Genomic DNA, 27,362 nt, shown 5'->3' on the forward strand with positions numbered 1-27,362 from the left:
CATATTTAGAAGGATCAGTTGAAGTGATTTAGACTTAAAAATCACACCCTTTGATAGCTCAGCTATTAGAGCAGAGGACTATAGGTTCGATGCATGTGGACTTTAAAATCTATTCTCTGATCACAATGGAATCAATTTTAAAATCAATAATAAGAGATAAACTAGAAAATATCAACTGTGTGGAAATTAAACAGTAAACAATTGAAAAAAAGAAGAAATCACAACAGAAATTATAAAACATGTTGAACCGAATGACAATGAAAACACAGTATACTGAAACCTGTACCACGCGGCTAAGACCGCACCTAGAGGACAATGGATAGCCATCAGTTCATATATTAGAGAGAGAAAGGCTGGAAAGCAATGATCTAACATTCTATCTCAAGAAATTAGAAAAAGAAAAGCAAATTAAATCCCTAGCAGGTAAAAGGAAGAAAATAATGGAGGTAACAGCAGAAATAAAGAAATATAAAACAAATTATATAAGAGAAAAAAAAAAAAGTCAAATAAAGTTGTTACTTTGAAAAGAGAAAACTGACAGATCTCAACTTCTGCATTTGGGTAGGATCAAGCAATTCACAGCAAGCAAATATTCCCAACGAAAACAATTAGAAAAAATCGAGTAAAAATAACAAAAAGGCATCAGAAAGCTGCAAAAGCCATGAGGTTTCAAGGGACCAAAATCCCAAGGTGGAAAGGACTCACCTTTCAATGTCAAGGGCTTCCCTGATAGCTCAGCTGGTAAAGAATCAGCCTGCAATGTGGGAGACCTGGGTTCGATCTCTGAGTTGGGAAGACCCCCTGGAGAAGGGAAAGGCTACCCACTGCAGTATTCTTGGGCTTCCCTTGTGGCTCAGCTGGTAAAGAATCTGCCCGCAATGCGGGAGACCTGGGTTCGATCTCTGGGTTGGGAAGATCCCCTGGAGAAGGCAAAGGCTACCCACATCAGTATTCAGAGCCAGACAGGACTTAGCGACTTTCACTTTCACACTTTCAGTGTCAAACTGAGGGGAGGCAATTGCATTTCCCCTGGGAACAGCTGACGCCTCTGGGAGTGGACTTTGGACTGAGAAATAGGTTTGGGCCAGACGGAGAGCCACTCCAGCAGAGCGTTCACTAGTAACATGGTGCTAGAGTGGTGAAGTTGGAGGGGGCAGGCTCAGAGCATGTCTGGCTCCCCCTTCCAGACATGTGCTGATCTCTGCAACAGGCCAGGGCTGGACTCTAATGACCTGAACTGAAAACTTAAAAAAGGACGATCCAAATCTCCACACTTAGGAGACAAAGGCCCGACAGGGAGGAAGACCCTGAGAACACAGAGACAAAAACGAAGCCCTAGAGGTGCGGTCCATCGACACTGAGGGTCTGCAGCTGCCCAGCCCTGGAGAACTGGCCAGTTTGGGCATGGCCAGGTGCCGAGAGGCTCTAGGTTTGGCATCTGTCAAGAGAATTATTGCTGGAAGATAGAGAAATAAATATAGACTTTTGATGGGTGTGTGGAGCTTGGAGCAACAAAACTGAAGATGTGAGGGACCTCCAACACACAACTGGTTCACCTCCTTGAAACATGTGTAAGATTAGGAAGTGGTAAGGAACAGCCAAGAGATGCTCAAGGGTGTTTGTGGGGCTTGGTTTAACCAGGGTCCCTGTCCCTAGATGGAGAAGACTGTGTGGGATTAGGAATTGATGGCAGTGAGTGGGGTGGGTGCCCGTTCCCCAGATATGTGAGTGTGACCAGCACCCAGAGGGCTTAAAGTACTCTGCTAGGAGGAAGTGAGAAAGCTCACCTCCTGCTAAGCAAGGTGAGATATCTTTGCCTTCAGGAAGGTGCAGAAGTAAAGGGCCAAGGCTGCTAAGAATCTGGGACAATGGGCTGGGCTGTTACAGACTCTGGCTTCCCTAATCCACGTCTTGGGGGCTCTGTGTGTGTTGGCTGATGAGCTCTGCAGCCTGTGTCTGTTGCTGGGGCCTCTGCTGGGACTCCAGAAACAGGACTAAGAATAACAGCGTGCTGAACAATGTTCAGTGTATTTACTGAGGATGAAGAATAACAATTTCCCATTAGGAACAGCCAATTACAGGGAACCAGAATTGTAGAGCTGCCCTCAAATTCCTGATGGATGGAATAGCTCAATTAGTCTAATTACTCAATTAGACTAATCTTGACTTATGTGTCCTTGGGTGTTTAGTCACTTTATGTTCCCCGTGGGTCACTAGTCCCAAGCAATGAAGCTTCTGCTTTATCCATGTCTCCATGTGGCTTAGTCCTATTGCAAGTGTGGAACAGGCACCCTCACAACATTTACCAAGAGAAAGGATGGCAGAGACTGTTGTATTTGCCTGCCTAATGTGTATTCTCTCCTTCTCCCATAGGAGCAGGACCTTGCTTTTTCTGGAGGTAGTAATGTACCCAGCCAAAAAGTGTGCATGTAAGTGGAAGCTTATGATACATTATAACAAAATGTTAAGTTTGAAGAGCTTCCAAAAAAGCCCTTTAAGAAAGAAAGACTTCTCTGGCTCAAGCCTTTGCCCTTCCCTTTTTCCTTTCTTTATGCCTGAAACATGTGTGTGATAGCTGGTGCTCCAGCAGCTATCTTGTATACATGAGGATAAGACTGGAAGAGTAAGAAGCTAGAAGCAACCTGGCTTTCTGAAGACAATGTAGAGTGGCTGCACTGACCCTATGGCAACAACCTCGGACTCCTCTCTTACAGGAGAAAAATAGCCACTTTAAAAATTTAAGCTACTGTTTTGGGGGTTTGCTGCTAATTCAGCAAAGAAGGATATGGAAAGGGGGAAAATGTATCCAGAGAAGGAATATAAAGATTCTAGATCATCCTAAAATTCAAAAATGGTTTTCTGCAACATTACAAGTTCTTGACTCATTATTTAAATAAATTGGCACATTTGAAAACACATTGAAGTCACAGGATTTGTGGTGCAGAGGCCAGAGCAACGAAGCAGAAGAGGGGGGTTTCCTGAGAGACAGAATATGTGTCATAGGGTTGTTGTGAACAATGATTTAATGCTTGATGTGAAATACAAAGACGAGGCTAGTACAATTCCAGAAAGAAGAGTCCTTTTCCCTCCCACAGTGGAAATTGCATACTTGACCATGAAAAACACACTGAGTTCATGAAAACCCCAGTAGCTCTGCCTCTATCAGGGCTCTCAACTCAGTGTGGGGTCCCTGGTTATCTTACACTAACCAGAAACTCTGATATCTCCAACACTCAAGACAGAAAAGGGGGAAAGTTCAATTACCAGTTAACAAATAAGAGTTTGCATAACAGACAAAAGCCGCCTGACCCGGGAGGTGAAAACAATAACAGTCTCAGTGATGACCATGCAGGGACGCAGTGACCTGTCAGCTCCCACCTGGCTCTGGATTCTGTTCTCATGGGTCTCTCCTAAGAGGACCTGTATAGCCCATCACCTCCTGCCTCTAACCATAGGGAAGGTGATGGCTGCTAAGAATAAATCAGACTTCTAATTTAGAGTGCAAGGTATTCAGTTCAGTTCAGTCACTTGGTCGTGTCCGACTCTTTGTGACCCCATGGACTGCAGCATGCTAGGCTTCCCTGTCCATCACCAACTCCTGGAGGTTGCTCAGACTCACGTCCATTGTATCAGTGATGCCATCCAACCATCTCATCCTCTGTCGTCCCCTTCTCCTCCTGCCTTCAATCTTTCCCAGCATCAGGGTCTTTTCCAGTGAGTCGGTTCTTCGCATCAGGTGGTCAAAGTATTGGAGTTTCAGCTTCAGCATCAGTCCTTCCAATGAACACCCAGGACTGATCTCCTTTAGGATGGACTGGTTGGATCTCCTTGCAGTCCAAGGGACTCTCAAGAGTCTTCTCCAACACCACAGTTCAAAAACATCAATTCTTTGGCACTCAGCTTTCTTTATGTTCTAAACTCTCACATCCGTACGTGACTACTGGAAAAACCATACCTTTGACTAGATGGAACCTTTGTCGGCAAAGTAATGTCTCTGCTTTTGAATATGCTGTCTAGGTTGGTCACAGCTTTTCTTCCAAGGAGCAAGCGTCTTTTAATTTCATGGCTGCAGTCACTATCTGTAGTGATTTTTACAAGTGATGGTTTGCAAGGTATTCAAGCCAACGACAAAGCGCTGCCTGTGTTCAAAGGATGAACAAGTACATGGACACAGAACTGGGCAAGTGGGTATACAGGACTTAGAGCTTTACTCCCAATGCCCTGGTCTTGAGACTATGCAGCCACTGCCCTACTAACTGGTAAGACAGAGATCTGGGGGAAGAGAGGGCAAGAACATTGCCTCCCCACAACCAGACTGGTAGGAAGCAGTGAAGGGCATTCTTATTAAAAGTACTGTCCTTACCACACTCTGAGGCCAGATCCAAGCTCAAAGCTGCCATCGATTGTGCCCAGCTAGCCTGTATGGGCTTCCCTGGTGGCTCAGAAGGTAAAGAATCTGTCTGCAATGTGGGAAACCCAGGTTCAATGCCGAGTCAAGAAGATCCCCTGGAGAAGGGAATAGCTACCCACTCCTGTGTTCTTGCCTGGAAAATCCCATGGACAGAGGAGCCTGGAGGGCCCCAGTCCATGGGGCCGCAAAGAGTCGGACATGACTGAGTTAATAAGCACACACACACACAGCCTGTATGACACCCACCAAGCCAGTATCACTCCCAGCAAGGGTCTGAGGCTGATACAGACTGGCATGGATTCAAATTCGAGTGTCTGAATGGCTTACCAGCTGAACCACGCTGAGCCATGATCTTAAGTCCTAAGCTTTGGTCTCCTCATCTGTGAAGTGGGTATAATGTGATCTATATCTCATGGGGCTCCTGTGGCAGTTACAAATAGTGCTTGTCAAGCAACACCCCCAGTGCCTGCACACTGGCAGAGGCAGTAAGTGCTCAGTCAGTGTAGCGATACCATCACTATTCTAGCGATGGTTAGCATTATCATCATGGTTATTATCATTGCTATTATTCCCATTACAGAATTAGTCATCATTAACACTTAAAGCTCTCTGCCGAGTTGGTTTCAAAGGTTTCCTTGCCACTGAAGTTGGGTATTCCCAAACCTTTAACATCTGGATGACTTGCATTATGTCCAATCTAAATTCTGGTTTCTTTCTACAGTATAAGCCCATGATTTTCCCAGCTCTGACTTCACCAGTGGTAGAATCACTCTCATCGGTAAATAATTTAACAATGAAAATGTACATTTACATAACGCTTTGAGGTTACCAGCCTCTAGAGTTGAAATCTGGGTCCCCAGCAGATGGTGGAAAGTCACTCCACGATTATTGATCTTCAAGTTAAACGGCTGGTCACGACAGGAGGTTTTCAAAGGTTAAACCCAACAAGTCACTAGGAGGGAAGCCAGTAGAATACTTCCCTAATTGTGTTCGCCGTGAACCGGTTGTTAAGTCTCCTGAAACAACAGGCTTCTCTCCCTGCATCTCCATCCTCTGGTGTTTTCTGTTTTCTTCCGCACCCACTGCCGCCCACTGGCGTGTCTCCAGGAAGCCAGCAACCAGGGAGGGGAGAAGCATGCCAACGCCACCGGGAAGCAAGAGCAGAGCTGCAGCTGCCCCTCCGCTTGGCCGGAAAGCAGAGACGGGCAGGGGGCAGAGAAGGGGGCCAGGGTGGGTTCGCCAGGTGGAGAGGGGAACCAGCCTCATGTTTAGGAATCCCAACTGGCTTCTGAAGCGCCTGCTTGCCTCACTCCGCAGGTGGTGGCCCTTCAGGCTCCCCTGGGGATTCTAGTTAACTCTTCAGGTTCACCTGTTCATCCAGCAAATGTCCTCTGGGCCCTACCGCATGCCAAGTACTGGGATGCATCCCTGTCCAAAAGAGAGAAAAACGTCTACCTTTGGAGCATGTGTTTTTACTGGAGGAAGATAAACAGGCAGAATAAAGAAATGAAGCAGGGGCTTTCCTGCAGGCCTGGTGGTTGAGAACCCACCTGCCAACGCAGGGGACCTAGGTTGGATCCCTGGTCCAGGAAGATCCTGCACGCCATGGCCATGCGGCAACTAAGCCTGAGCACCACCAGTGATCCTGTGCTCTGCAGCCTGCGAGCTGCAACTGTTGGAGTCCATGCAGCCTAAAGCCTGTGCTCCACAACAAGAGGAGCCAGCGCAATGAGAAGCCCGCACACCGCAACTGGAGAGCAGCTACTTGCTATAATCAGAGAAAAGCCCGCGCAGCAACGAAGACCCAGCACAAACAAAAATCAAAAATTTTAATTAAAAAAAAAAAAGAATCAGAGTCAAACACAAAGAGGCCCCATTTGCCAGGTGATTCGGGGTGGAACCCGGGACCAGGCCCTGGGAGAGTTCCATGATTCCTGCCCATTTACCCACCGAAGCTGCTCTTGTCAGCCGGCAATGGCTGGTTACCAGTTCCTGGTCCCCCCAGCCAGAACTCGCGGAACCATCCTTGACTCTTTCCTCTCCCTTACCCGTTAGCCCCATGTCTCCTCACTGGGCCCCTTAGGCGCACAAACATAGATCCTCCACTTCCGTGTCTCTTGCTTGGGGAAGGGGAGGTCTGGACTGTTTCCACAGCCATCTAATCCCTTCCCCCTTCCCCCACTAGCCGGCCCCCTCCTCCACCCACCCTCCACACTGCTGCCGATGAGAAGCTTGGAAATGAGATTCGGACAGAGCCCATTTCAGCACTTGGCATGGGGGCAGGCACTAGATAAACTGCAGCTGCTAATATGATTATTTCTCTTATTGGAAATATATTTCACTGCCTTCTTCTGAAGGTGTCCACACGGACACTACTACGTATTAGAGACAAGGTTTCCCTTAAAAATAGCTGCAGATGATGAACTAGGGGCATCATAATAGGAATTTTAAGCAATTGTTCAAATTCATTCCGGAGAAGTCTGTGCAGAACCCTTCAAAGTGAGTTCTTTCTGGCACGAACCTTACCAGTTCCCATAAGCACATGCAAATCAGCACTCTGAGCTTCCCATTTTCACTGCCAGTTTTTTTTTTTCCCTCACTTTCTTGAGGCACAAACTGCAGCTCTGTTATCACAGCATCCCGGGAACCCCTCGCTGGCAGGGCTGGGGAGGGGCCTGAGCAGCCCCGCCCCGCCCCCCACCGCCCCACCTCGCACACGGAGCCGGGTCCTCAGTGATGGCCAAGGAAAGCACCGATGAACTCTTTGTTTTGAAAGGTTAACTATCAAAACCCAGCCGCATTCACATCAGAAGCATATTCTGAAGAAAGTTGCCAAGGACATTTTTGGCCAGAAGAATCCTTTTACATTGTCGGAAGATGCCTAGAAATGAATCCGTTTTGCCCTGGAGTAAACCCTGACTGAAAAAAACTTAATGCTTGTGCCTTTAGAGCCTGGTAGCAAGCACAGTAAGACAACCGAACTTCCTTCAGGAAAGGAAGAAACGCAGAGAAACCTTACTCTCCTACCTTCTTGAAGTCATGTGTGTGAATTTTGCCGTTAGGCTCCTTGGTGAAGTCGAGAAATCGTTTTCTGAATGCTGGGTCCTGCTGCCGTATACAGCTTTTGAGCTTTTCAATGACTTCATCCTTGGTCATGTTCCTGGTCACGGCACCTTGGCTCTCAGCGGGCGTGGCTCTAAAATCACAAGCAGGCAAGGTGCAGCAGCGTGCTTTCTGTAAGCCAGCAGCCCCCAACCTTTCTTGGCACCACGGACCGGTTTTGTGGAGGACAGTTTTTCCATGGAATGGGGGAGGGATGCTTTGGGGGTGATTTAAGCTCACTGCACTTATTGTGCACTTCACTTCTATTGTTAATACATCAGCTCCACCTCAGATCACCAGGCATGAGGTCCCGGAGGTTAGGGACCCCTGCTACAGACCTCACCCGCTTATGGTTCAACCCAGGACAACACGGGGGTTTTCCATCCCCTTTTCACAAACGAGCAGACAGACGCTGAGGTCAAGGGAGTGACTTGGGGACGTCTACACGCCCGTGGCTCGTAGCTTCAGAGCCAGGCCAGCACTCTGTCTCACTGTGTCAGGAAAAGCTCCCCCTCCGCGGCCGAGGTCCCAGCACAAGGCATCAGGCCCGGATGGGGAGCTTTGGGGCAGGGGCTGGCGTCACCCCTGAGGTTTTCAGCTGTGCTTTGAGCTGGCTGAATCTGGTGTGTGAGTGGGAAGACACGGCTGAGAAAGGATACTTTAGTGAACTGGGAAAATGCAAAGTCAGAGCCTTGCTACACAGCCTTAAATTAAACAGGCTGTTTCATGGTCCCCAAATCAAAGATCATCAGACAGCCATGGGAAGGAAGGGATGTCCACAATTGATCCAAGTTGATTCGCAAAATCAATTTAATTTATATAATACAGATCTTATGCTGTGTGCTCTGTGTCTGAGTCTGACAATCTACGTGTCTTTGAAGGGTAATTACTCTCCAGCCCTCCTGCAGTCTCCTAGACCTCGTTTTGATAGCCATGAGATGGTCCTGAGAATGGACTTGGGCCCCTCACCTGCTGCTTCTGTCGGCTCTAAGAGCTCTCCAGGAATGCCCACGTTTGATGAAATGTTAAATTGCCAGCACTTCTCTCACTGCTTTTTTTGGGAGGCAGACGTAGCTCTTCATAGAATCTTTTACCTTTCTCTTAAAATACCATCTTTCTACTCATCTATAAAGCAGCTACTATTAAAGTACCCAGATATTCAAATTTCATCACCTTAGCATTAAAATATTCCCATTGCTCTACACTTGAGAATTTTTTAAAGGGGATATGACAAAGTGAAGTCAGCCGATTAGTTCTACATTTTACCTTTCCTTATGGATTTATTACAAGCTATAGAACAAGCAAGTTACAATAATATCTTTTCATTAGACTAAACCTATATTTTTCAAAATGAAGGGCGAGAATATTCATCAGTCTGACTTTTAATGGATTTACTAAGTATGTTTTACTGTTACGATTCTATCTGGCAATCATTTAAGTAATTCTATCATTCATGTTAGAAAATGTTAACCAGTGTTATGAGTATATCTTGCAATAAATATTATAAGCAGTAAGGAAGCTACAACTCTGGAAAAAAGTAAGTGTGACTGCAGGGAGGTAATAGTTGAGTGGCAGATGGGTTCTTTGGGAGCTGAGCGTCCTGGGTCCTTCCCTCAGGGTGTCCACTAAGTTTGTAAATAACCTGAGCATGCAAAGTCACTTTCATTTGTGTCCAACTCTCTGAGACCCTATGGACTGTAGCCCGCCGGCTCCTCTGTGCGTGGGATTCCACTGGAGTGGGCTGCCGTTTCCTCCTCCAGGGTATCGTCCCGACCCAGGCAGGGGCTTCTTCACCACTCGCGCCACCTCGGAAGCCCAAATAATGTGAGGCCAGCCCCAGACCTCCTCTCAGGCCTCAGCGCTTTCAGTCCTAGAACTGGTAAGTCAGCGCAGCATGGTCCTAAGACCTCTGCTTGCTCTAAAACACCCTGACTCTAATCACTGTATTCATCATTTGCCATCTTTCTTATTTAAATCCCAAAATACTTAAATACCCATTTTGGTCAACAAATATTTACTGTCTACCTTGCAGTAGAATTCCACAGACAGAAGAGACTGGAGCAGTCCAGTGGACTACTGTCCACGGGGTTGCAAACATTCGGACACGACTGAGCAACTAACATATCCTGCAGTAGGCACCGTGGTTTTAATACATGCTTTCGTTTTGTTTTACCTCTCAGAATGCTCTGGCAGTGGCTGCTCCTCTTTTTGAAGATGTTCATTTAACAGTTGACCCTTTGGCATGGAAACTGGAGAGACAGTGGGTGGGCGATTAATTCCTAGGCATGCCAAAAGTTTCTTGTAAAGGATTCTTCCTGAAGCAATATCCTGAAACTTACTGCAGAGTCTGAATTTTAAAAATAATTAGAACACGCCCATTAGAACAGCTGAAATAAGACAGAGCCTATGAAGTGTCGGCAAGGAGGTGAGTGGCTACAGGTCTCCTCCATGGCTGGTGGAGTGTGAGGTGGTGCTCCCACTTTGGAAGACTGTGGGGCAACTGAATGTATACTCATCAGAGCATCCAGCTATCCCACCCATAGGCACGTGGCCGGAAGAAATAAAAACGTATGTCTTCACAAAGACTTGTATAATACCTGTGGCTTTCATTGTAAGAGCAAAAACTAGGAACAAACCAAACGCCCATCCGTAGATGAGTGGATCCACAAGGCTGGGGAAGGCCATAAAACAGAAGCCTACTCTGCAATGACCAAGAACCAACTGTGGATACACAGAACAGTGTGAGTGAGCCGCACAGACATTATGCTTGGTGAATAAAACCTGGCATCTTGTAGGCTTGCATTTACAGAGAATCCTAGAAAATGCCAAGTCATCTGCAGTGACATGGTGCCAGGTGGGTGGAAGAGAGGGATTGCAAAGGGCACAAGGAAGCTTTAAGGACGATGAAAAAGTTTAGTGTCTGGACTGACAGCTTGTGATGGGTTCACAGAGATGTATACACTTGATGGATTTCTTCCAATTGTATTATTTAAATATGGGTTAGTTTGAGACTCCCCTGGTGGTCCAGTGGTTAAGACTCCATGCTCCCAATGCAGAGCAAGCCCACCTCACGGAGCTGCAAGAGGCTGGGGAAGTGCTCATTCTGAAAGGAGGGAACAGATCATCTGAAAACCCGGACACAACAGAGAGCTCAGCATCAGCCTTGCTGAGCTAGGACCTGTGGGAATGGCTGCAGCAAATGAGAGCTCCCCGTGCGCTTGACCCTGGGTGGCAGGCTTTGTGTCTACCACCTCATTTGGTCCTCACCACAGCTCTCATCTCAGCACTTGCCCAAGTTCACAGCTTGTTCAGGGCCGAGCTGGGATTTGAACCCAGGCCTTCTGGCTACAGAGCCCGAGTTCCAGAAGGGCTTGAGGATCCTGAGGGGCCGGGAAGCCACATTCTGTTAAAGCAGCTGGTGTTTTCCTAATGGCAAGAGGACACCCAAGTGCTTCAAGCAGGGTTTTAATGTGATCATCTCTATAGGACTTCCTTGGTAGCTCAGACGGTAAAGCATCTGCCCCTGCAATGCAGGAGACCCGGGTTTGATCCCTGGGTTGGGAAGATCCCCTGGAGAAAGAAATGGAAACCCACTCCAGTACTCTTGCCTGGAAAATCCCATGGACAGAGGAGCCTCGTAGGCTACATATAGTCCATGGGGTCGCAAAGAGTCGGACACGACTGAGCAACTTCACTTTGTAGTTTAGACAGACTGGTTACACAATGGAGAAGGGATAGAAAGGCTTCCATCTCAAAAATCCAGGTGCCTGCATGATCAACCCACTAAAGTTCACCCATTCATTCATTCATTTCCTCGCCCTGTCCGTGAGCCAGGCACTCTTCCACTCCTAGGTACTGGGGCTTCAGCCGGAAGAGACAGTCTCCACGTTTTATGTCCTCGGGAGGTGGCACAGGTAATAAGCATAAACAAATGACAGGAGCCATGAAAAGTGCAGCTGGGCGACAGGTGGGGAGTACCCGGGAGGTGGGGTCAGGGGAAGGTGGAGAAGGGGGCGAACGGAGTGTCCTGCCACTCTGGGTGGTGAGATGTCCACCAATCTCCTTTCCAAGTTAACATGTCTAAAATGAAACTTCTGATTTCTACCCCCAGAAACTGTCCCCCTCAGCCTCCCCCAGCTCAGATGACGATCCTGAGTCCCCAGGTGCTTGAGCCAGAAGCTTGGGTTCATCCTCACCTCCTGCCCACCCCACCCCAACCCACACTCCTGGCTGTTCAGCCAGTGGTTTTCCAAACACACCCTGAACCTCCACATGTACTCATGGTACGTATTTCTAGAGGAACCACAGCAACAAAGTGGGCAGGGGGTGGTTCTTACCACACCAAAGTGAAAAAGTCCAAGTGTCAGTCACTCCGTCGTGTCTAACTCTTTGCAAGCCCATAGAATGGGGCCTGCCAGACTCCTCTGTCCATGGGATTCTCCAAGTAAGAATTCTGCAGTGGGCAGCCATTCCCTTCTCCAGGGATCTTTCCCACCCAGGGATCAAACCCAGGTCCCCCACATTGCAGACAGATTCTTCACCATCTGAGCCACCAGGGAAGCCCCTTGTTACACCAAACTGCTTTCCAAAGAGGCGTTGTCATTTACACACCCACCAGCACACACGCGAGAACCACCTTCTCCTCTTTTCTGCTCTTTCCACGCGTTTGCAAATTTGCATTTCTTTTACTTCAAGTGGTATCAAACATAACTCATATTTTTTTCTGTTTATTAACCTACATTTTAACAAAGCAATAGCAAGCCTTCTGCTTAGAGCCTTTGGCAGATAGAGACATCTCATTAGGATTTAATCATACTGTTTTCATGAAAGGCAGACTTAGTGTAACCTCTTTACAGCGAGTGATGCTGTTTTAACATGTAAGAAAAGCCTTTTTTAAAAAAAATTAATATACTTCAGAAAAAGAGGAGTTGATATAAAGAAAATAAAGTGTACTCAGGTAGAACATGAATGTCGTTGGGCGACACCCTCCTTTTAGGGACAAGTAAATGGAGACCTCAAGAGGTTCCCCTCTGCTGGCCCTTGGAAGCCGCTGCAAACATTTAACAACTCCCAAGCCTCCTTTTCCACCGGCGAGCTCCCCCCTCAGCAACCGATCTCGCCTCCCCCTACGTTGAGAAGTCTGGAGAGGCGACTCCTAGGTCAGCATCCCCATAACCCCTCTTCCCTCCCTGGCTCCATCTGCTTCTCCTCTGCAGATGCTGGCTGCAGTCTCCCGCTTTTCCCAGCCCGCAGGCACGCCAGAGCCTGTCTGTGAAGCCAGCTGACTCCCTCCCTGACCCTGCCCTCTCTGCTCCACACACCTCCCGAGGACCTGCTGGGTCTCCCCCCACCTAACTGCTCACCCCACTTGCTTCCTTTGTGACCTCTGACCTCGCTGGCCCCCTGCCCCCTTAGCCTCAGGCACCCCCATCCGGTCCCATCGCCCCAAGCTTCTCGGCCTCCTCTGCTGCTGGACCAGCCGGGGCCCTGGTTGCCTGGTGGTGGCCTCAGGTCTTGCCCGAGGCCCGCTCACCTCAGCCAGCTGGTCCACCGTGGACCCCAGACAAGCGCTTGTCGAACAAACAAACGAGCAAGCGGTAGGTGTGAGGACTCCGGGGTCTCGTCCCGGCCCGGACTCCCCTCTGAGGCCCACGTCTTCCTGCAGCCCTTTTTCTGGCGCTTTCACCCCCGACTGGCCAACTCCATCTGCTTCCTCAGTGGCCCTGTCTCTCCCACCTCTCGAGCAGCCCCGGGCATCCCCGGAGACCCCTCCACCCTCGGCCGTCAGCCTCCCTGTCCAGAGTCAGCGGGCGGTTCCTCTGCTGCCCAGACCAGCCCGGAGCAGCCGGCCCCACGGTCCTTTGCCCCTCCTTCTTCCGGCCCCTTCCTTCCCCTTTGCCCCCCTTACACCCATTCCCGTCCCTGGAGCCAGAGCCGTGTTTACAGAGCACAGACCTGGCGTGGCAACTCGCCCCCGCTAGACCCTCTCGCGGCCTCTGGTTGCCCCTCAGCTCCGCTTCTCGGCTGTGGGCCGAATGGCAGAGGCGACAGGGACTCGGTGCACCCGCATCCTGCAGGCCTGCAGACCGGGGCAGGGGCATTTTCAGAGCCCTCCGTCCTGGCGGCTCTCAGGCCCTGTGGAGGACCCTGACTACTTGATGACTCCGGTCCCCTGGGGGGGTGGTGCCCGTCCTTCTCGCCCACCCTTCCTGCCCTGTGCCGCAGGCCCCTGCCGCTCTCCCCATGTATCCTGCCCACCTGTCCCGCGGGAGCGTCCCCTGCTGCCCCATGTCTTGCAAGGCTCTTCCCTTTCTTCTCCGGGTTCCAGCCTCCCGTCCATGGGAAGCTGCTTGCCTTCTGTGCCCTGGCCCCACCCTCTGGGCTTCCAGAATGGTGTGTGCATGGTACTCTGGTGCTCGCACGCCATGCTGGGTGCTTCTGCATCTCTTTTCCCCATGTTAGACATCCCCGCACCCCCTACCCCCAACCACCGCCAGTAAATGAAGGGATTTCTGTAAACCTATTAAAGAAAGCTGAGTGCCAAAGAATTGATGCTTTTGAACTGTGGTGTTGGAGAAGACTCTTGAGAGTCCCCTGGACTGCAAGGAGATCCAACCAGTCCATCCTAAAGGAGATCAGTCCTGGGTGTTCTTTGGAAGGACTGATGTTGAAGCTGAAACTCCAATACTTTGGCCACCTGATGCAGAGAGCTGACTCATTGGAAAAGACCCTGATGCTGGGAGGGATTGAGGACAGGAGGAGAAGGGGACGACAGAGGATGAAATGGTTGGATGGCATCACTGACACAATGGACATGGGTTTGGGTGGACTCTGGGAGCTGGTGATGGACAGGGAGGCCTAGCGTGCTGCAGTTCATGGGGTCGCAGAGTCGGACACGACTGAGAGACTGAACTGAACTGAACTGATTGATATAACAGGGGCTTCTCTGGTGGCTCAGATGGTAAAGCGTCTGCCTGCAATGCAGGAGACCCAGGTTCGATCCCTGGGTCGGGAAGATCCCCTGGAGAAGGAAATGGCAACCCACTCCAGTACTCTTGCTTGGAAAATTCCATGGATGGAGGAGCCTGGTGGGGTCACAAAGAGTTGGACATGACTGAGCAACTTCACTTTTTTTTAATTGACATAACAGGATGGCCAGATGCAGGAGACTCATGCAACACTCAGAGTGGCAGACCAAGTGGAAGAACAACTGAACCGCCCGGCCAGTGCTGGGCTCCTCCCTCTCTCTCCCTCTCCCTCTCTCTCCCTCTCCCTCGCTCTCCCTCCCTCTCTCTCTCCCTCTCCCTCCCTCTCTCTCTCTCTCTCCCTCCCTCTCTCTCTCTCTCTCTCTCTCTCTCCCTCTCCCCTGGGACTGAGCACACAGCAAAGTCACAAGCCAGCCCTGCAGACACGGGCATCCATGTGGCCTCCGCCTCCGCCAGCTGCCCAGCCCAGGCCCTCGCCCCTCCCTGAGCTCCTCCAGAACCTCCTCTGGACTTGCTGTCACCTGCTTCTCCCCTTTGCTTTGTTTCTTCCCGTCGCCCCAAGCACACTGATCTTCCTCCAAGAGTTCTGTAAACTGGATGGACGCAAACAGCCGGCCCAGCACACCAAGCTCTCAAAAGCCCCTCCTGATGGGGAAAGCCTTGCTCCCACTCCTTATAAGCCACGGGGAAAAGGGGCTATGAGTGTTCACAGAAAGGAGACTTGAGAGGCCAACAATTTAAACCAATGTAATATGAAGCAAAGTAAAAAAATCAGATTTTTAACATTCCATTTGGAAGGACTGAAAGAGCATCCTTGTGATGCCACTGAATTTCCACCTACAGGAATCTCCCAGATCACTGCCCACACCCTGGGGAACACTGGCCGCCTGTTTCTGAGGGTGGCCTGTGGCAGGCGCCATCCTGCCTGAGTCCCGCTCCAGCCTGCAGGTTGTCAAGGTCATCTGCAGTGACGGAACGCTGCAGGGGATGAGCCCCTCCACCTGCAGGGTGGAACAGACACCAGGCAGGACCCATGGAGCCTTCAGGACACCCTTCTTTTCTTTCTCTAATATCCCTGTCCCCTCCAGCTTCGGCTCAGCTACCACAAAGTAAGTTTTAAACTAAAATCAACTATAAATCACATATATAAACTATAAATCAGGCTACCATTTATGGGCTGGTTGGTCACAGCCAGACGCCCTGGGAGGTAAACAGTATGAAGAGTAAAACCATAGGAGTCACGGCGACCAGAATGGGACCCAGGCACCAGGGCTCACTCCTGTGTGTCTCCAAGGACTCACTGAACTTCTTCAGGCCTCCATCTCCTTACTCCGGAAAAGGAGTTGTAACACAACCTTACACACTTGTGGCGAGGACTCATCATATAGTATATGTGCCAGGTTCTCAACCAACGTTCAAGGCTTAGTACAGGCTCAATAACTAGAAGCTATTACCAGTACTACCTACTAACATGGCAGAAAACATGTAGAAAAAGCTTTAGAATTATCAAACAGACTTTAAGGAAAACGTGACATGAACTAATTCTGTTACCTGAAAACTTACTTTACTAAATGTTCAGTTGTTAAAAATGGGCAGAATACACGCATGATTTTCTTGAAATTATTTCGCCCAATCAGTCCTGTGTCTCCGAGGTCATATGACTGCAGCATATTACAGAAAGCTGATAGATTCTTAGCAATCGAGTCATGAATAATTTCTTCCACCTACCAGGAAAAAAAAGATGATATTTACCAAGTTGCATGTTTGTAACCTGGGGTGGGAGGTAGCACCCTGGGGCCACACAGGAAAGCCTTACTTACTGAATCCCAAGCCAGGAAGAGAGGCATCTTGGTGTCTTTATAGGCAGGTATTTTGTGCAGCTGATTGGGAAACAGAAAATGTGTATAAATACAAGTCTCTCATAAAGGCAGTGGGGGCTTAGGAGGCAGACGGACTTTGGGCTGTCGGTTCTGTCCCTGACTAGCCAAGAGTTTAGACCTTGAGCAGGTGTGTCTGCCCACCAGCCCCCGTCTGGAAATGAGGACAACAACATTCAACTTGTGCTTATTTTAAAAAGTACAACAAATGTGAAAAAAATCCATCACCTAGAAATTAAATAATGAACACCTAGATTATAACAATGGGGAATACTCTGTATCTTTTAATATTACATAGCAGAATTTTTACTGACACTAATCCTTGGAAGAAAAGTTATGACCAACCTAGATAGCATATTAAAAAGCAGAGACATTATTTTCCCAACAAAGGTCCGTCTAGTCAAGGCTATGGTTTTTCCATGGTCATGTATGGATGTGAGAGTTGAACTGTGAAGAAAGCTGAGTGCCGAAGAATTGATGCTTTTGAATTGTGGTGTTGGAGAAGACTCTTGAGAGTCCCTTGGACTGCAAGGACATCCAACCAGTCCATCCTAAAGGAGATCAGTCCTGGGTGTTGTTTGGAAGGATGATGCTAAAGCTGAAATTCCACTACTTTGGCCACTTCATGCAAAAAGTTGACTCATTGGAAAAGACTCTGATGCTGGGAGGGGTTGGGGGCAGGAGGAAAAGGGGATGACAGAGGATGAGATGCCTGGATGGCATCACCAACTCAATGGATGTGGGTTTGGGTGAACTCCGGGAATTGGTGATGGACAGGGAGGCCTGGTGTGCTGCAGTTCATGGGGTCGCAAAGAGTCGGACACGACTGAGTTACTGACCTGAACTGAAGGGTTAACAATATGTTAACTGATGATAAATTTAAAAGTCACTAATTACATATTTCATTTTAAAATAAAATATGTATCATATATGAAAATATATATATATATACACACATATGTCCAGCTCATCAAATTGTATACTGTATATTAAATTGTGTACTTTTATATATCAATTATACCTCAATAAACTAGTGTGTGTGTGTATAAAGGTATAAAGGTTTGGAAGAACACGCAAGAGTGAGTAAAAACGTAACACAATTCCTCCATGTGAGAATTAGCAGTGATCTTAATTTTCTCTATTTGCACATCTCTGTGTTCCAATGTTTCTAATCCATTTGTTTGTATTAACATTCACTCAACACACTGCTTTGTGAGGGTGCCTAGCACTGGACTATGCTTGAGGGTGCCTCTGACAGTGAAAACAGAGTAGTCCCTGCCTTCCGAGAGGCACAACAACATCCTGATACAAACGTGGCCCCGTGGCTGGAACAGGTGTGTGAGGCTGAAGACTGCAAGGTTGGCTTCATCAGAGGGGTCCGGGGCATCGCTGGGAAGGCTGAGACCTACTGAAGGGCCCCGGACGAGGGAGTGGGAAGGGGATCCTGGCAGGAGCTGCGATGCTAAGGTTGGTGGAGGGAGCCTGGGGAGGCCGAGGACCTGGCGGATGGCGAGGAGACCCTGTGAGAGGTGGCCAGAGTGGACCACAAGGCACTCCGTTAATCACATTGGGACATTCTGCTTTATCTACGAGGCTACAGTCGTTAGAGGACTGCAAGCCCGGAGGTGGACAGGGTCTGATCTAGAGCAGGCCCTGACCACGATGCTGGCCACGTGGAAAGCACACTCTCACATGTCTACAGTTTTGTTTTTGAGGAAAAAAATTGGATTTGATTAAAAAAGAAAGAAGAAAAAGGATGGCTACGTGCAGTCAATCCTAAAAGAAATCATCCCTGAATATTCATTGGAAGGACTGATGCTACAGCTGAAGTCCCAATAATTTGACCACCTGATGGGAAGAGCCAAGTCACTGGAAAAGACCCAAATGCTGGGAAAGATTGAGGACAGGAGGAGAAGTGGGCAATAGAGGACGAGATGGTTGCATGGCGTCACTAACTGAATGGACATGAGTTTGAGCAAGCTTCAGGAGACGGTAAGGGACATGGAAGCCTGGCGTGCTGCAGTCCATGGGGTCAAAAAGACTCATACATGACTGAGCAACTGAACAACAAAAATATGCCGGGATGCGGTGATGGGCAGAGGCGATGATGCACAAGAGCTGGCACAGTCTGTGTCCCACTGGGGAACTCTGGAGAAGCTGCAGTTCTCTGTTTCTGCAGGTGAAAGGACTCCGGGACTCACTTCTGAAACAGCTCAAGAAGGACCCAGTGACGTGGGTTAGGATGTGCACAAGGTGGGCTTCCCAGGCGGCACTAGTAGTAAAGACCCCGCCTGCCGGCGCAGGAGGTGTAAGAGACGTGGGTCAGTCCCTGCGTCGGGAAGATCCTCTGGAGGAGGGCATGGCAACCCACTCCAGTGTTCCTGCCTGGAGAATCCCATGGACAGAGGAGGCACGTGGTCACAGGAGCCCATGGGTTCCCAAAGAGTCAGACACAGCTGAAGCAACTTACCATGAGTGCACACAAACCATAGTATTTAAACTGAAAGCTAACCTGTACCTGGTAAAAAGAAGTCTTTAACAAACATTGCAACGAAACTCTGCTAATGTCCATGGCATGCATTATCTGAAACTAATCCGATTTTTTCAAAGTCCTTAAAATTTTAAAATGCTAAATAGCTATTAAAGTTAGCTTTAATAGAAGGATTTAATAGAAGGATTAACAATAACAAAAGTATCAACTTTTCAACCAAAATAAATACAAAAGTGCCACTAGAGGCAATAAGCAGTTGTTTTATTTCAAATGCATTCATGCTAAGTCGCTTCAGTCAAGTCTGACTCTCTGTGACCCCATCGACTGTAGGTCACCAGGCTCCTCTGTCCATGGGATTCTCCAGGCAAGAATACTGGAGTAGGTTGCCTTGCCCTCCTCCAGGGGGATCTTCCCGACCCAGGGATTGAAACTGCATCTCTTACATCTCCTGCATGGGCAGGCAGGTTCTAGCAGTGCTATCGAAATGCTGTGAAAAGGAGTTCTATCTGGTGTATCAAGTGCTGCCATTCAAGGAAAGGTTTTTGGAAATGTCAAAGTTCATCCCTCAGTGAGATTTAGAAAAGTGAAAGTTGCTCAGTTGTGTCTGACTCTCTGCAACCCCATGGACTGTAGCCCACGGAATTCTCCAGGCCAGAATACTGGAGTGGGTAGCCTTTCCCTTCTTCAAGGGATCTTCCCAACCCAGGGATAGAATCCAGGTTTAGAAACTAAAAGTTAAAATCAAACAGCTTTTAAACACAACTCTTGCTTAAAATTAAAATTAACCCTGGTGGAAAATGTGCATTCAGTTATTTAAACCATATCTCACCTGCATCTCTTATTTCACTAACAACACTTAAGTTTCCTACCGTAAACAAAAGCAAACGTGAAGTTGTGGCAAAACTCACCTTAGGGCTCTCTTCAATTAGCTCAATAAACCTGCTGACGTTGACACATCCGGTGCACCCAGGGTCAAGTATTCGCATTAGTTCCCTGAATTCTGAATCACTTATTTTTACCACCATGCAATTTAGAATGCGTTGCAGTTCTTGCCCTGTTATCTGTCCATCAGGTTTCTGAGCATGAAAATATTATAAGGGAATGTTTTAAAAAACGAAAAAAAGGAAGGAAAAGCATGACATGTACTGGGCAGCACTTAATAAATCAAGATTTGGGGCCAAATAGAATTGTGATCTGAAATACGAAAACCTCAGCGGATGCTCACTGTATAACCCACGTGCCAAGAGCAGTCGGGGGAGGGAATCTAGAACTTTGCCAGTGCCGTTGCTACGATGTTCTTCGTCAGGATGTGGCAACAAAGAGGCTGACCCTCTCCCCGGGGCAGGCTGAATGCTGCTGGTCTCAGAAGCCAAACAGCTTTTCCTGCCCTAACCCACCTGAGGACCCTGCAGCTCAGCCACATAGGGCATAGCATTTCCTGGAAATTCAATTACCACTTGCCAATTTACTAAGAATGTTAACTATGCTTGTTTGCACTACCACCAACCTCGTCAATTACATAAATGGACAATTACTTAGCGAGAAAAATTTCAGCCACGCACCATAAAGAAAACGTGTTATGAGCATAATACTGAGAGGCAAACTTCTTCTCCCAGAATAAAAAATTACCAATAAGTAAATTGAATATCAAAATTGAGAGAAACTATTTACTGGAAAGGCAGGGGAAATAAAGGACCCTATCTCTCCATAAAGAGATATTGTGAATATTAATGTGACCAAAGACTTATTAAGTGATACAGCAGTGTATGAATGACAACTACAAATTTAGGGTCCAAAACTTGAAAAGGACAAAAGGTTTTCTTGGAGAAAAGTAATTTAGAGGGTATGTTCAGGGTACTTTTTGGTGGGGGAATGACAACTGTTTAATGTTCAAGTAGGAGTCGTTGACAACTAATACTTATGATTTTCAATAATCAACCATTCAGTTCAGTTCAGTCGCTCAGTCATGTCCAACTCTTTGCAACCCCATGAATTGCAGCATGCCAGGCCTCCCTGTCCACCACCAACTCCCGGAGTTCACTCAAACTCATTCCCATTGAGTTGGTGACGCCATCCAGCCATCTCATCCTCTGTCGTCCCCTTCTCCTCCTGCCCCCAATCCCTCCCAGCATCAGAGTCTTTTCCAATGAGTCAACTCTTCTCACGAGGTGGCCAAAGTACTGGAGTTTCAGCTTTAGGATCAGTCCTTCCAAAGAACACCCAGGGCTGATCTCCTTTAGGATGGACTGGTTGGATCTCCTTGCAGTCCAAGGGACTCTCAAGAGTCTACTCCAACACCACAGTTCAAAAGCATCAATTCTTCGGCGCTCAGCTTTCTTCACAGTCCAACTCTCACATCCATACATGACCACTGGAAAAACCATAGCCTTGACTAGACAGACCTTTGTTGGCAAAGTAATGTCTCTGCTTTTCAATATGCTGTCTAGGTTGGTCATAACTTTCCTTCCAAGGAGTAAGCGTCTTTTAATTTCATGGCTGCAGTCACCATCTGCAGTGATTTTGGAGCCCCCAAAAATAAAGTCTGACACTGTTTCCACTGTTTCCCCATCTATTTCCCATGAAGTGATGGGACCAGAAGCCATGATCTTAGTTTTCTGAATGTTGAGCTTAAGCCGACTTTTTCACTCTCCTCTTTCACTTTCATCAAGAGGCTTTTGAGTTCCTCTTCACTTTCTGCCATAAGGGTGGTGTCATCTGCATATCTGAGGTTATCGCTATTTCTCCCAGCAATCCTGATTCCCGCTTGTGCTTCTTCCAGCCCAGTGTTTCTCATGATGTACTCTGCATAGAAGTTAAATAAGCAGGTGACAATATACAGCCTTGACATACTCCTTTTCCTATTTGGAACCAGTCTGTTGTTTTATGTCCAGTTCTAACTGTTGCTTCCTGACCTGCATATAGGTTTCTCAAGAGGCAGGTCAGGTGGTCTGGTATTCCCATCTCTTTCAGAATTTTCCACAGTTTATTGTGATCCACACAGTCAAAGGCTTTGGCATAGTGCATAAAGCAGAAATAGATGTTTTTCTGGAACTCTCTTGCTTTTTCCATGATCCAGCGGATGTTGGCAATTTGATCTCTGGTTCCTCTGCCTTTTCTAAAACCAGCTTGAACATCTGGAAGTTCACGGTTCATGTACTGCTGAAGCCTGGCTTGGAGAATTTTGAGCATTACTTTACTAGCGTGTGAGATGAATGCAATTGTGTGGTAGTTTTGAGTATTCTTTGGCATTGCCTTTCTTTGGGATTGGAATGAAAACCGACCTTTTCCAGTTCTGTGGCCACTGCTGAGTTTTCCAAATTTGCTGGCATATTGACTGCAGCATTTTCACAGTATCATCTTTCAGGATTTGAAAGAGCTCAACTGGAATTCCATCACCTCCACTAGCTTTTTTCGTAGTGATGCTTTCTAAGGCCCACTTGACTTCACATTCCAGGATGTCTGGCTCTAGATGAGTAATCACACTATCACTCATGATTATCTTGGTCGTGAATATCTTTTTTGTACAGTTCTTCTGTGTATTCTTGCCACCTCTTCTTGATATCTTCTGCTTCTGTTAGGTCCATACCATTTCTGTCCTTTATCGAGCCCATCTTTGCATGAAATGTTCCCTTGGTATCTCTAATTTTCTTGAAGAGATCTCTAGTCTTTCCCATTCTGTTGTTTTCCTCTATTTCTTTGCATTGATCACTGAGGAAGGCTTTCTTATCTCTTCTTGCTATTCTTTGGAACTCTGCATTCAGATGCTTATATCTTTCCTTTTCTCCTTTGCTTTTCACTTCTCTTCTTTTCACAGCTATTTTTAAGGCCTCCCCAGACAGCCCTTTTGCTTTTTCGCTTTCTTTTTCATGGGGATGGTCTTGATCCCTATCTCTTGTACAATGTCACGAACCTCAGTTCATAGTTCATTAGGCACTCTATCAGATCTAGTCCCTTAAGTCTATTTCTCACTTCCACTGTATAATCATAAGGGATTTGATTTAGGTCATACCTGAATGGTCTAGTGGTTTCCCCTACTTTCTTCAATTTAATCCTGAATTTGGCAATAAGGAGTTCATGATCTGAGCCAGAGTCAGCTCCCAGTCTTGTTTTTGCTGACTGTATAGAGCTTCTCCATCTTTGGCTGCAAAGAATATAATCAATCTGATTTCGGTGTTGACCATCTCGTGATGTCATCTCCATTTCTCTTGTGTTGTTGAAAGAGGGTGTTTGCTATGACCAGTGTGTTCTCTGGGCAAAACTCTATTAGCTTTTGCCCTGCTTTATTCCGTACTCCAAGGCCAAATTTGCCTGTTGCCCCAGGTGTTTTTTGACTTCCTACTTTTGCATTCCAGACCCCTATAATGAAAAGGACATCTTTTTTGGGTGTTAGCTCTAAAATCAACCATTATCAGTCTCTAATTCGAGTGTTTTCATCACACCCAAGAAACCTTGTGCCCATTTGCTGTCACTCTGCATTTCTACCCTATCCTAAGGGACTAATCTAGTTTCTAGCTCTATACATATTTGCTTTTTTTCTGGATATTTCATGTAAATAGACTCATACGACATTTTATCTGTATGCACCTTCCATCTGCCTTCTTTCAACAGGTATCATGTTTGTGAGGCTCATCCACGATGTTGCATGGATCGGTATTTTGTTCCTTTTTATTCTGGTTACTACTATTCCATTGTATGATATGGCACATTTTGTATTATCATAAGTTGATGAACATTTGGACTGTTTCCAGTTTGGAAATGAGGAATAATGTTACTGTGGACTCTTGCACACAAGCCTTTGTGTGGACATGTGTTTTTATTTCTCTTGGGCAGAGGTATCTAGGAGTGGAATTCCTGGGTCATGTGGTCGTTTGTTTTAAATTGTTAAGAAATGACTTTGTTGTTTTCTGTAGCAGTTGTACCACTGTATGATCCCACCAGGGGTGTATAAGTGCCGTCTCCACAGCATCACCAGCACTTACTGTTATCTGTCTTGCTGAGAGTAGCCACTCCAGGGGGTGTGAGGTGGTCTCTCACCGCCCTATTGATTTGCACTTCCCTGATGACCAACAATGCTGAGCTCCGCTTCCTGTGTTAGCTGGGTATTCCTATATATTCTTTGGTGAAATGTCTATTAAAATCTTGTCCATTTTAAAAATTGGGTAGTCTTCTTATTGAGTTCTAAGAGTTCTCATATATTCTAGATGTAAGCCCTTTACCAGATATAGAATTTGCATACGTTTTCTCCCAGTTTGTGGTTTGTCTTTTCACCTCCTTAATGGTGTCTTCTGAAGAACAAAAGCTTGTAATTCTAAATTAGTCCAATGTATACATTTTGTTGTTTTATGGATCATGCTTTTAGTATCACATCTAAAAAAATCTTTGCCTAACACAAGATCACAAAGAATCGCACATATGTCTTCTTCTAAGACTTCTACTGTTTTAGCTCTTACATTTAGGTTTATGGTCCATTTTCAGTTAAGTTTTGTATATAATGTAAAGACAAGGTCTAACTTCATCTTTCTGCATTGCTCAGTCACTAAGTCGTGACAGAATCTTTATGACCCCATGGACTGCAGCACTCCAGGCTTCCCTATCCTTCACTATCTACCAGAATTTGCTCAAACTCACGCCCATTGAGTCAGTGATGTCATCCAACGGTCTCATCTTCTGTCAACCCCTTATCCTCCTGCCCTCAATCTTTCCCATCATCAGGGTGTTTTCCAAGAGTTGGCTCTTCGCATCAGGTAGCCAAAGTACTGGAGCTTCAGCTTTAGCATCAGTCATTCCAATGAGTATTCAGGGTTGAGTTCCTTTAGGATTGACGGGTTTGATCTCCTTGCAATCCAAGGGACTCTCAAGAGTTCTTCTCCAAACACCACAATTTGAAAACATCACTTCTTTGGTCCTCAGCTTTATTTATCGCCCAACGCTCACATCTGTTCATGACTACTGGAAAACCATAGCTTTGACTACATGGCTTGTGTTGGCATACCCACTTGTCTCAGCACCATTTGTTGAAAAGATTATTCTTTCACCTGCTGAATTGGTTGAAAACTAATTGACCATCAGTGTGAGGGTTTATTTCCATACCCTCAATTATGTTCCGTTGATCGATGTCTATCCCATGCCGGTACCACCCTGTCTTTATTACTGTAACTTTTTCCTATGATTCAAAATCTGGAAGTTTAAGTACTCTAACGTCACTCTTTGTTTCCAAAATTGTTTTAGCTCTTCTGCAACCTTTGCATTTCCAGATGAATTTTAAGATCAGATTTACAATTTCTGCAAAAAAAAAAAAAAAAAAGCCAGCTGGAATTTTGATGGGCTTTCATTGAATCTACAGATCAATCTGGAAAGAACTGCCACCTTAATAATACTGAGTGTTCTAATCCATGAATATTAAATGTCTCTTCACGTTTTTACATCTTCTTTTCCTTTTTACTGTGTTTTATAATTTTCAGTACACAAACCTGGCCTTCTTCCGTTAAATTTACTTCTAGGTTTCTTATTCTTTTTATGCTGCTGTGAACGGAATTGCTTACTGAAGTTTATTTTCACATTGTTCGTTGCTAATTCATGGAAATGTAACGGATTTTTGTACCTGGAGCTTGTATCCTGTGACCTTGATGGATTCATTTGTTAGTTCTAGCAGTCCATGTGTAAGTGCATTCCTTAGAATTTTCTATTACAAGATCAAGTCTGGGATTAAAGACAGTCTTCCTTTTTTCTTCCCAACGTGTATGCCTTTTATTTCTTTTCTTTCCTGATTATACTGAAGTCTAGAACTTCAGTATAATGTTGGAAAGAAGTAGCTAGAGCTGACATTATTGTGTTTTTCTTGATTTCGGGTAGAGAAGGCAATGGCACCCCACTCCAGTACTCTTGCCTGGAAAATCCCATGGATGGAGGAGCCTGGTGGGCTGCAGTCCATGGGGTCACAAAGAGTTGGACAAGACTGAGTGACTTCCCTTTCACATCTCACTTCCATTCATTGGAGAAGGAAATGGCAACCCACTCCAGTCTTGCCTGGAGAATCCCAGGACGGGGGAGCCTGGTGTGCTGCCGTCTATGGGGTCGCACAGAGTGGGACACGACTGAAACGACTTAGCAGCAGCAGCAACAGCCTGATTTTGGGGGGAGTATTCAGTCCTTTGTCATTAACTGTGCTGTTACTGTTTAGTCACTAAATTGCGACGGACTCTTTTGCAACCCCATGGACTATAGCCTGCCAGGTTCCTCTGTCCATGGGATTTCCCAGGCAAGAATGCTGGAGTGGGTTGCCATTTCCTTCTCACCTATCCTTCCTACCTATCACCTATCACCAATTCCTTCCTACCTTCAAACCTGAGCCTCTTGCATTGGCAGGCGAATCCTTTACTAGCCATCAGGGAAGCGCAACTGTGCTGTTAGCGTTGGGTTTATCATAAAGGCCCTTTATCAGGTTAGGGAATTTCCTTTCTATTCCTAGTTGGTTGAAAGTTGTTATCGTGAATGAGTGTTGAATTTTTCAAATTTTTTTTTCTGCATTTATGGTCATGCAGATCTGTCCTTTGTTTCTATAGTGTGTGATGGTAATTGATCTTTTGGAAGTTAAACCAACCTTGCCATCCTGGGATGAACCTCATGTGGCCATAGCATTTAATCCTTTTTACACATTGCTAGGTTCGGTTTGCTAATATTTTTGAGAATTCTTGCAACTATATTCATGAAGGATATTGGTCTGTGGTTTTCTTGTGATCTCTTCATCTGGCTTTGGTATTAAGATAACATCGGCCTCAGAGAATGAGCTGAGAAGCATGTCTTCCTTCTACACACTCTGAGTTTGTAGCAGGCAGCTATGTGTACAAGCAATCTTCCAAGTCTTCAACACAGAGGATTTGCACATTTTTGGTTAGATATATTTCTAGGTATTTGGCTTTTTTTTAAGGATTATTAGCAATAATATTTTAAAACTTCTTTTTCCAATTGCTTATTGCAGTTTATAGAAATACTACTGATCTTTGTATATTGACCCTGTATCCAATGACCTTCTCAATTCTATGATGAATTCTAATAATTTTTTTTTTTTTTTTGTTTGTTTGTTTTTTGTTTAATTCTAATAATTTTTGGAAGGTTCTTTGGGACGTTCTACTCATAAAATCATGTGAGCTGTAGATGACAACACTGAGAATGAAGTACATGAATAGGCAGGGCACAAGCTGTTTTCGGGCTAGAACATGAGCCACACCTGACTTCAACGTAAGTCAGTGGAGTGAGGGGTCCACTTAGCACGAGGGCAGAGGCACACTCAGGCAGCACAGCCAGCTCCGTGGGGTGTGTGACTTGGAGAGACTGAAAGCCTGTCTTCTAACAATGCTGCATCCTTCTCTATGGCAGGAGTGGGTCCTGCTTCCCGGGGCCGCCTCTGTGGCCAAATGCCATTCCGTGCCCACTGCTGGCTCTTTCCCTCTGCTCTCCTTCTCCTACCAGGTCCCAGAGCGTGGCCAAGACCCAGA

The 27,362-nt window shown here is 46.6% G+C and overlaps 1 protein-coding gene across 5 annotated transcripts in view; it reads right to left on the reverse strand.

The window, feature by feature from the left end:
• EFCAB6 (EF-hand calcium binding domain 6) overlaps positions 1–27,362 on the reverse strand; it is a 253,339-nt gene that overhangs the window by 111,394 nt on the left and 114,583 nt on the right. For all 5 annotated transcript variants that reach the window (XM_070790542.1, XM_070790543.1, XM_070790540.1 and 2 more), the window contains 5 exons: positions 19,776–19,943; positions 16,320–16,379; positions 16,063–16,223; positions 9,687–9,860; positions 7,439–7,607 (listed from right to left, as the gene is read on the reverse strand). In XM_070790542.1, the coding sequence (XP_070646643.1) occupies positions 7,439–7,607; positions 9,687–9,860; positions 16,063–16,223; positions 16,320–16,379; positions 19,776–19,943 (732 nt within the window). The remainder of the gene's footprint in view (positions 1–7,438; positions 7,608–9,686; positions 9,861–16,062; positions 16,224–16,319; positions 16,380–19,775; positions 19,944–27,362) is intronic.

This window comes from Bos indicus, chromosome 5 (assembly GCF_029378745.1).
Source record: "Bos indicus isolate NIAB-ARS_2022 breed Sahiwal x Tharparkar chromosome 5, NIAB-ARS_B.indTharparkar_mat_pri_1.0, whole genome shotgun sequence".
Lineage (NCBI taxonomy): Eukaryota > Metazoa > Chordata > Mammalia > Artiodactyla > Bovidae > Bos > Bos indicus.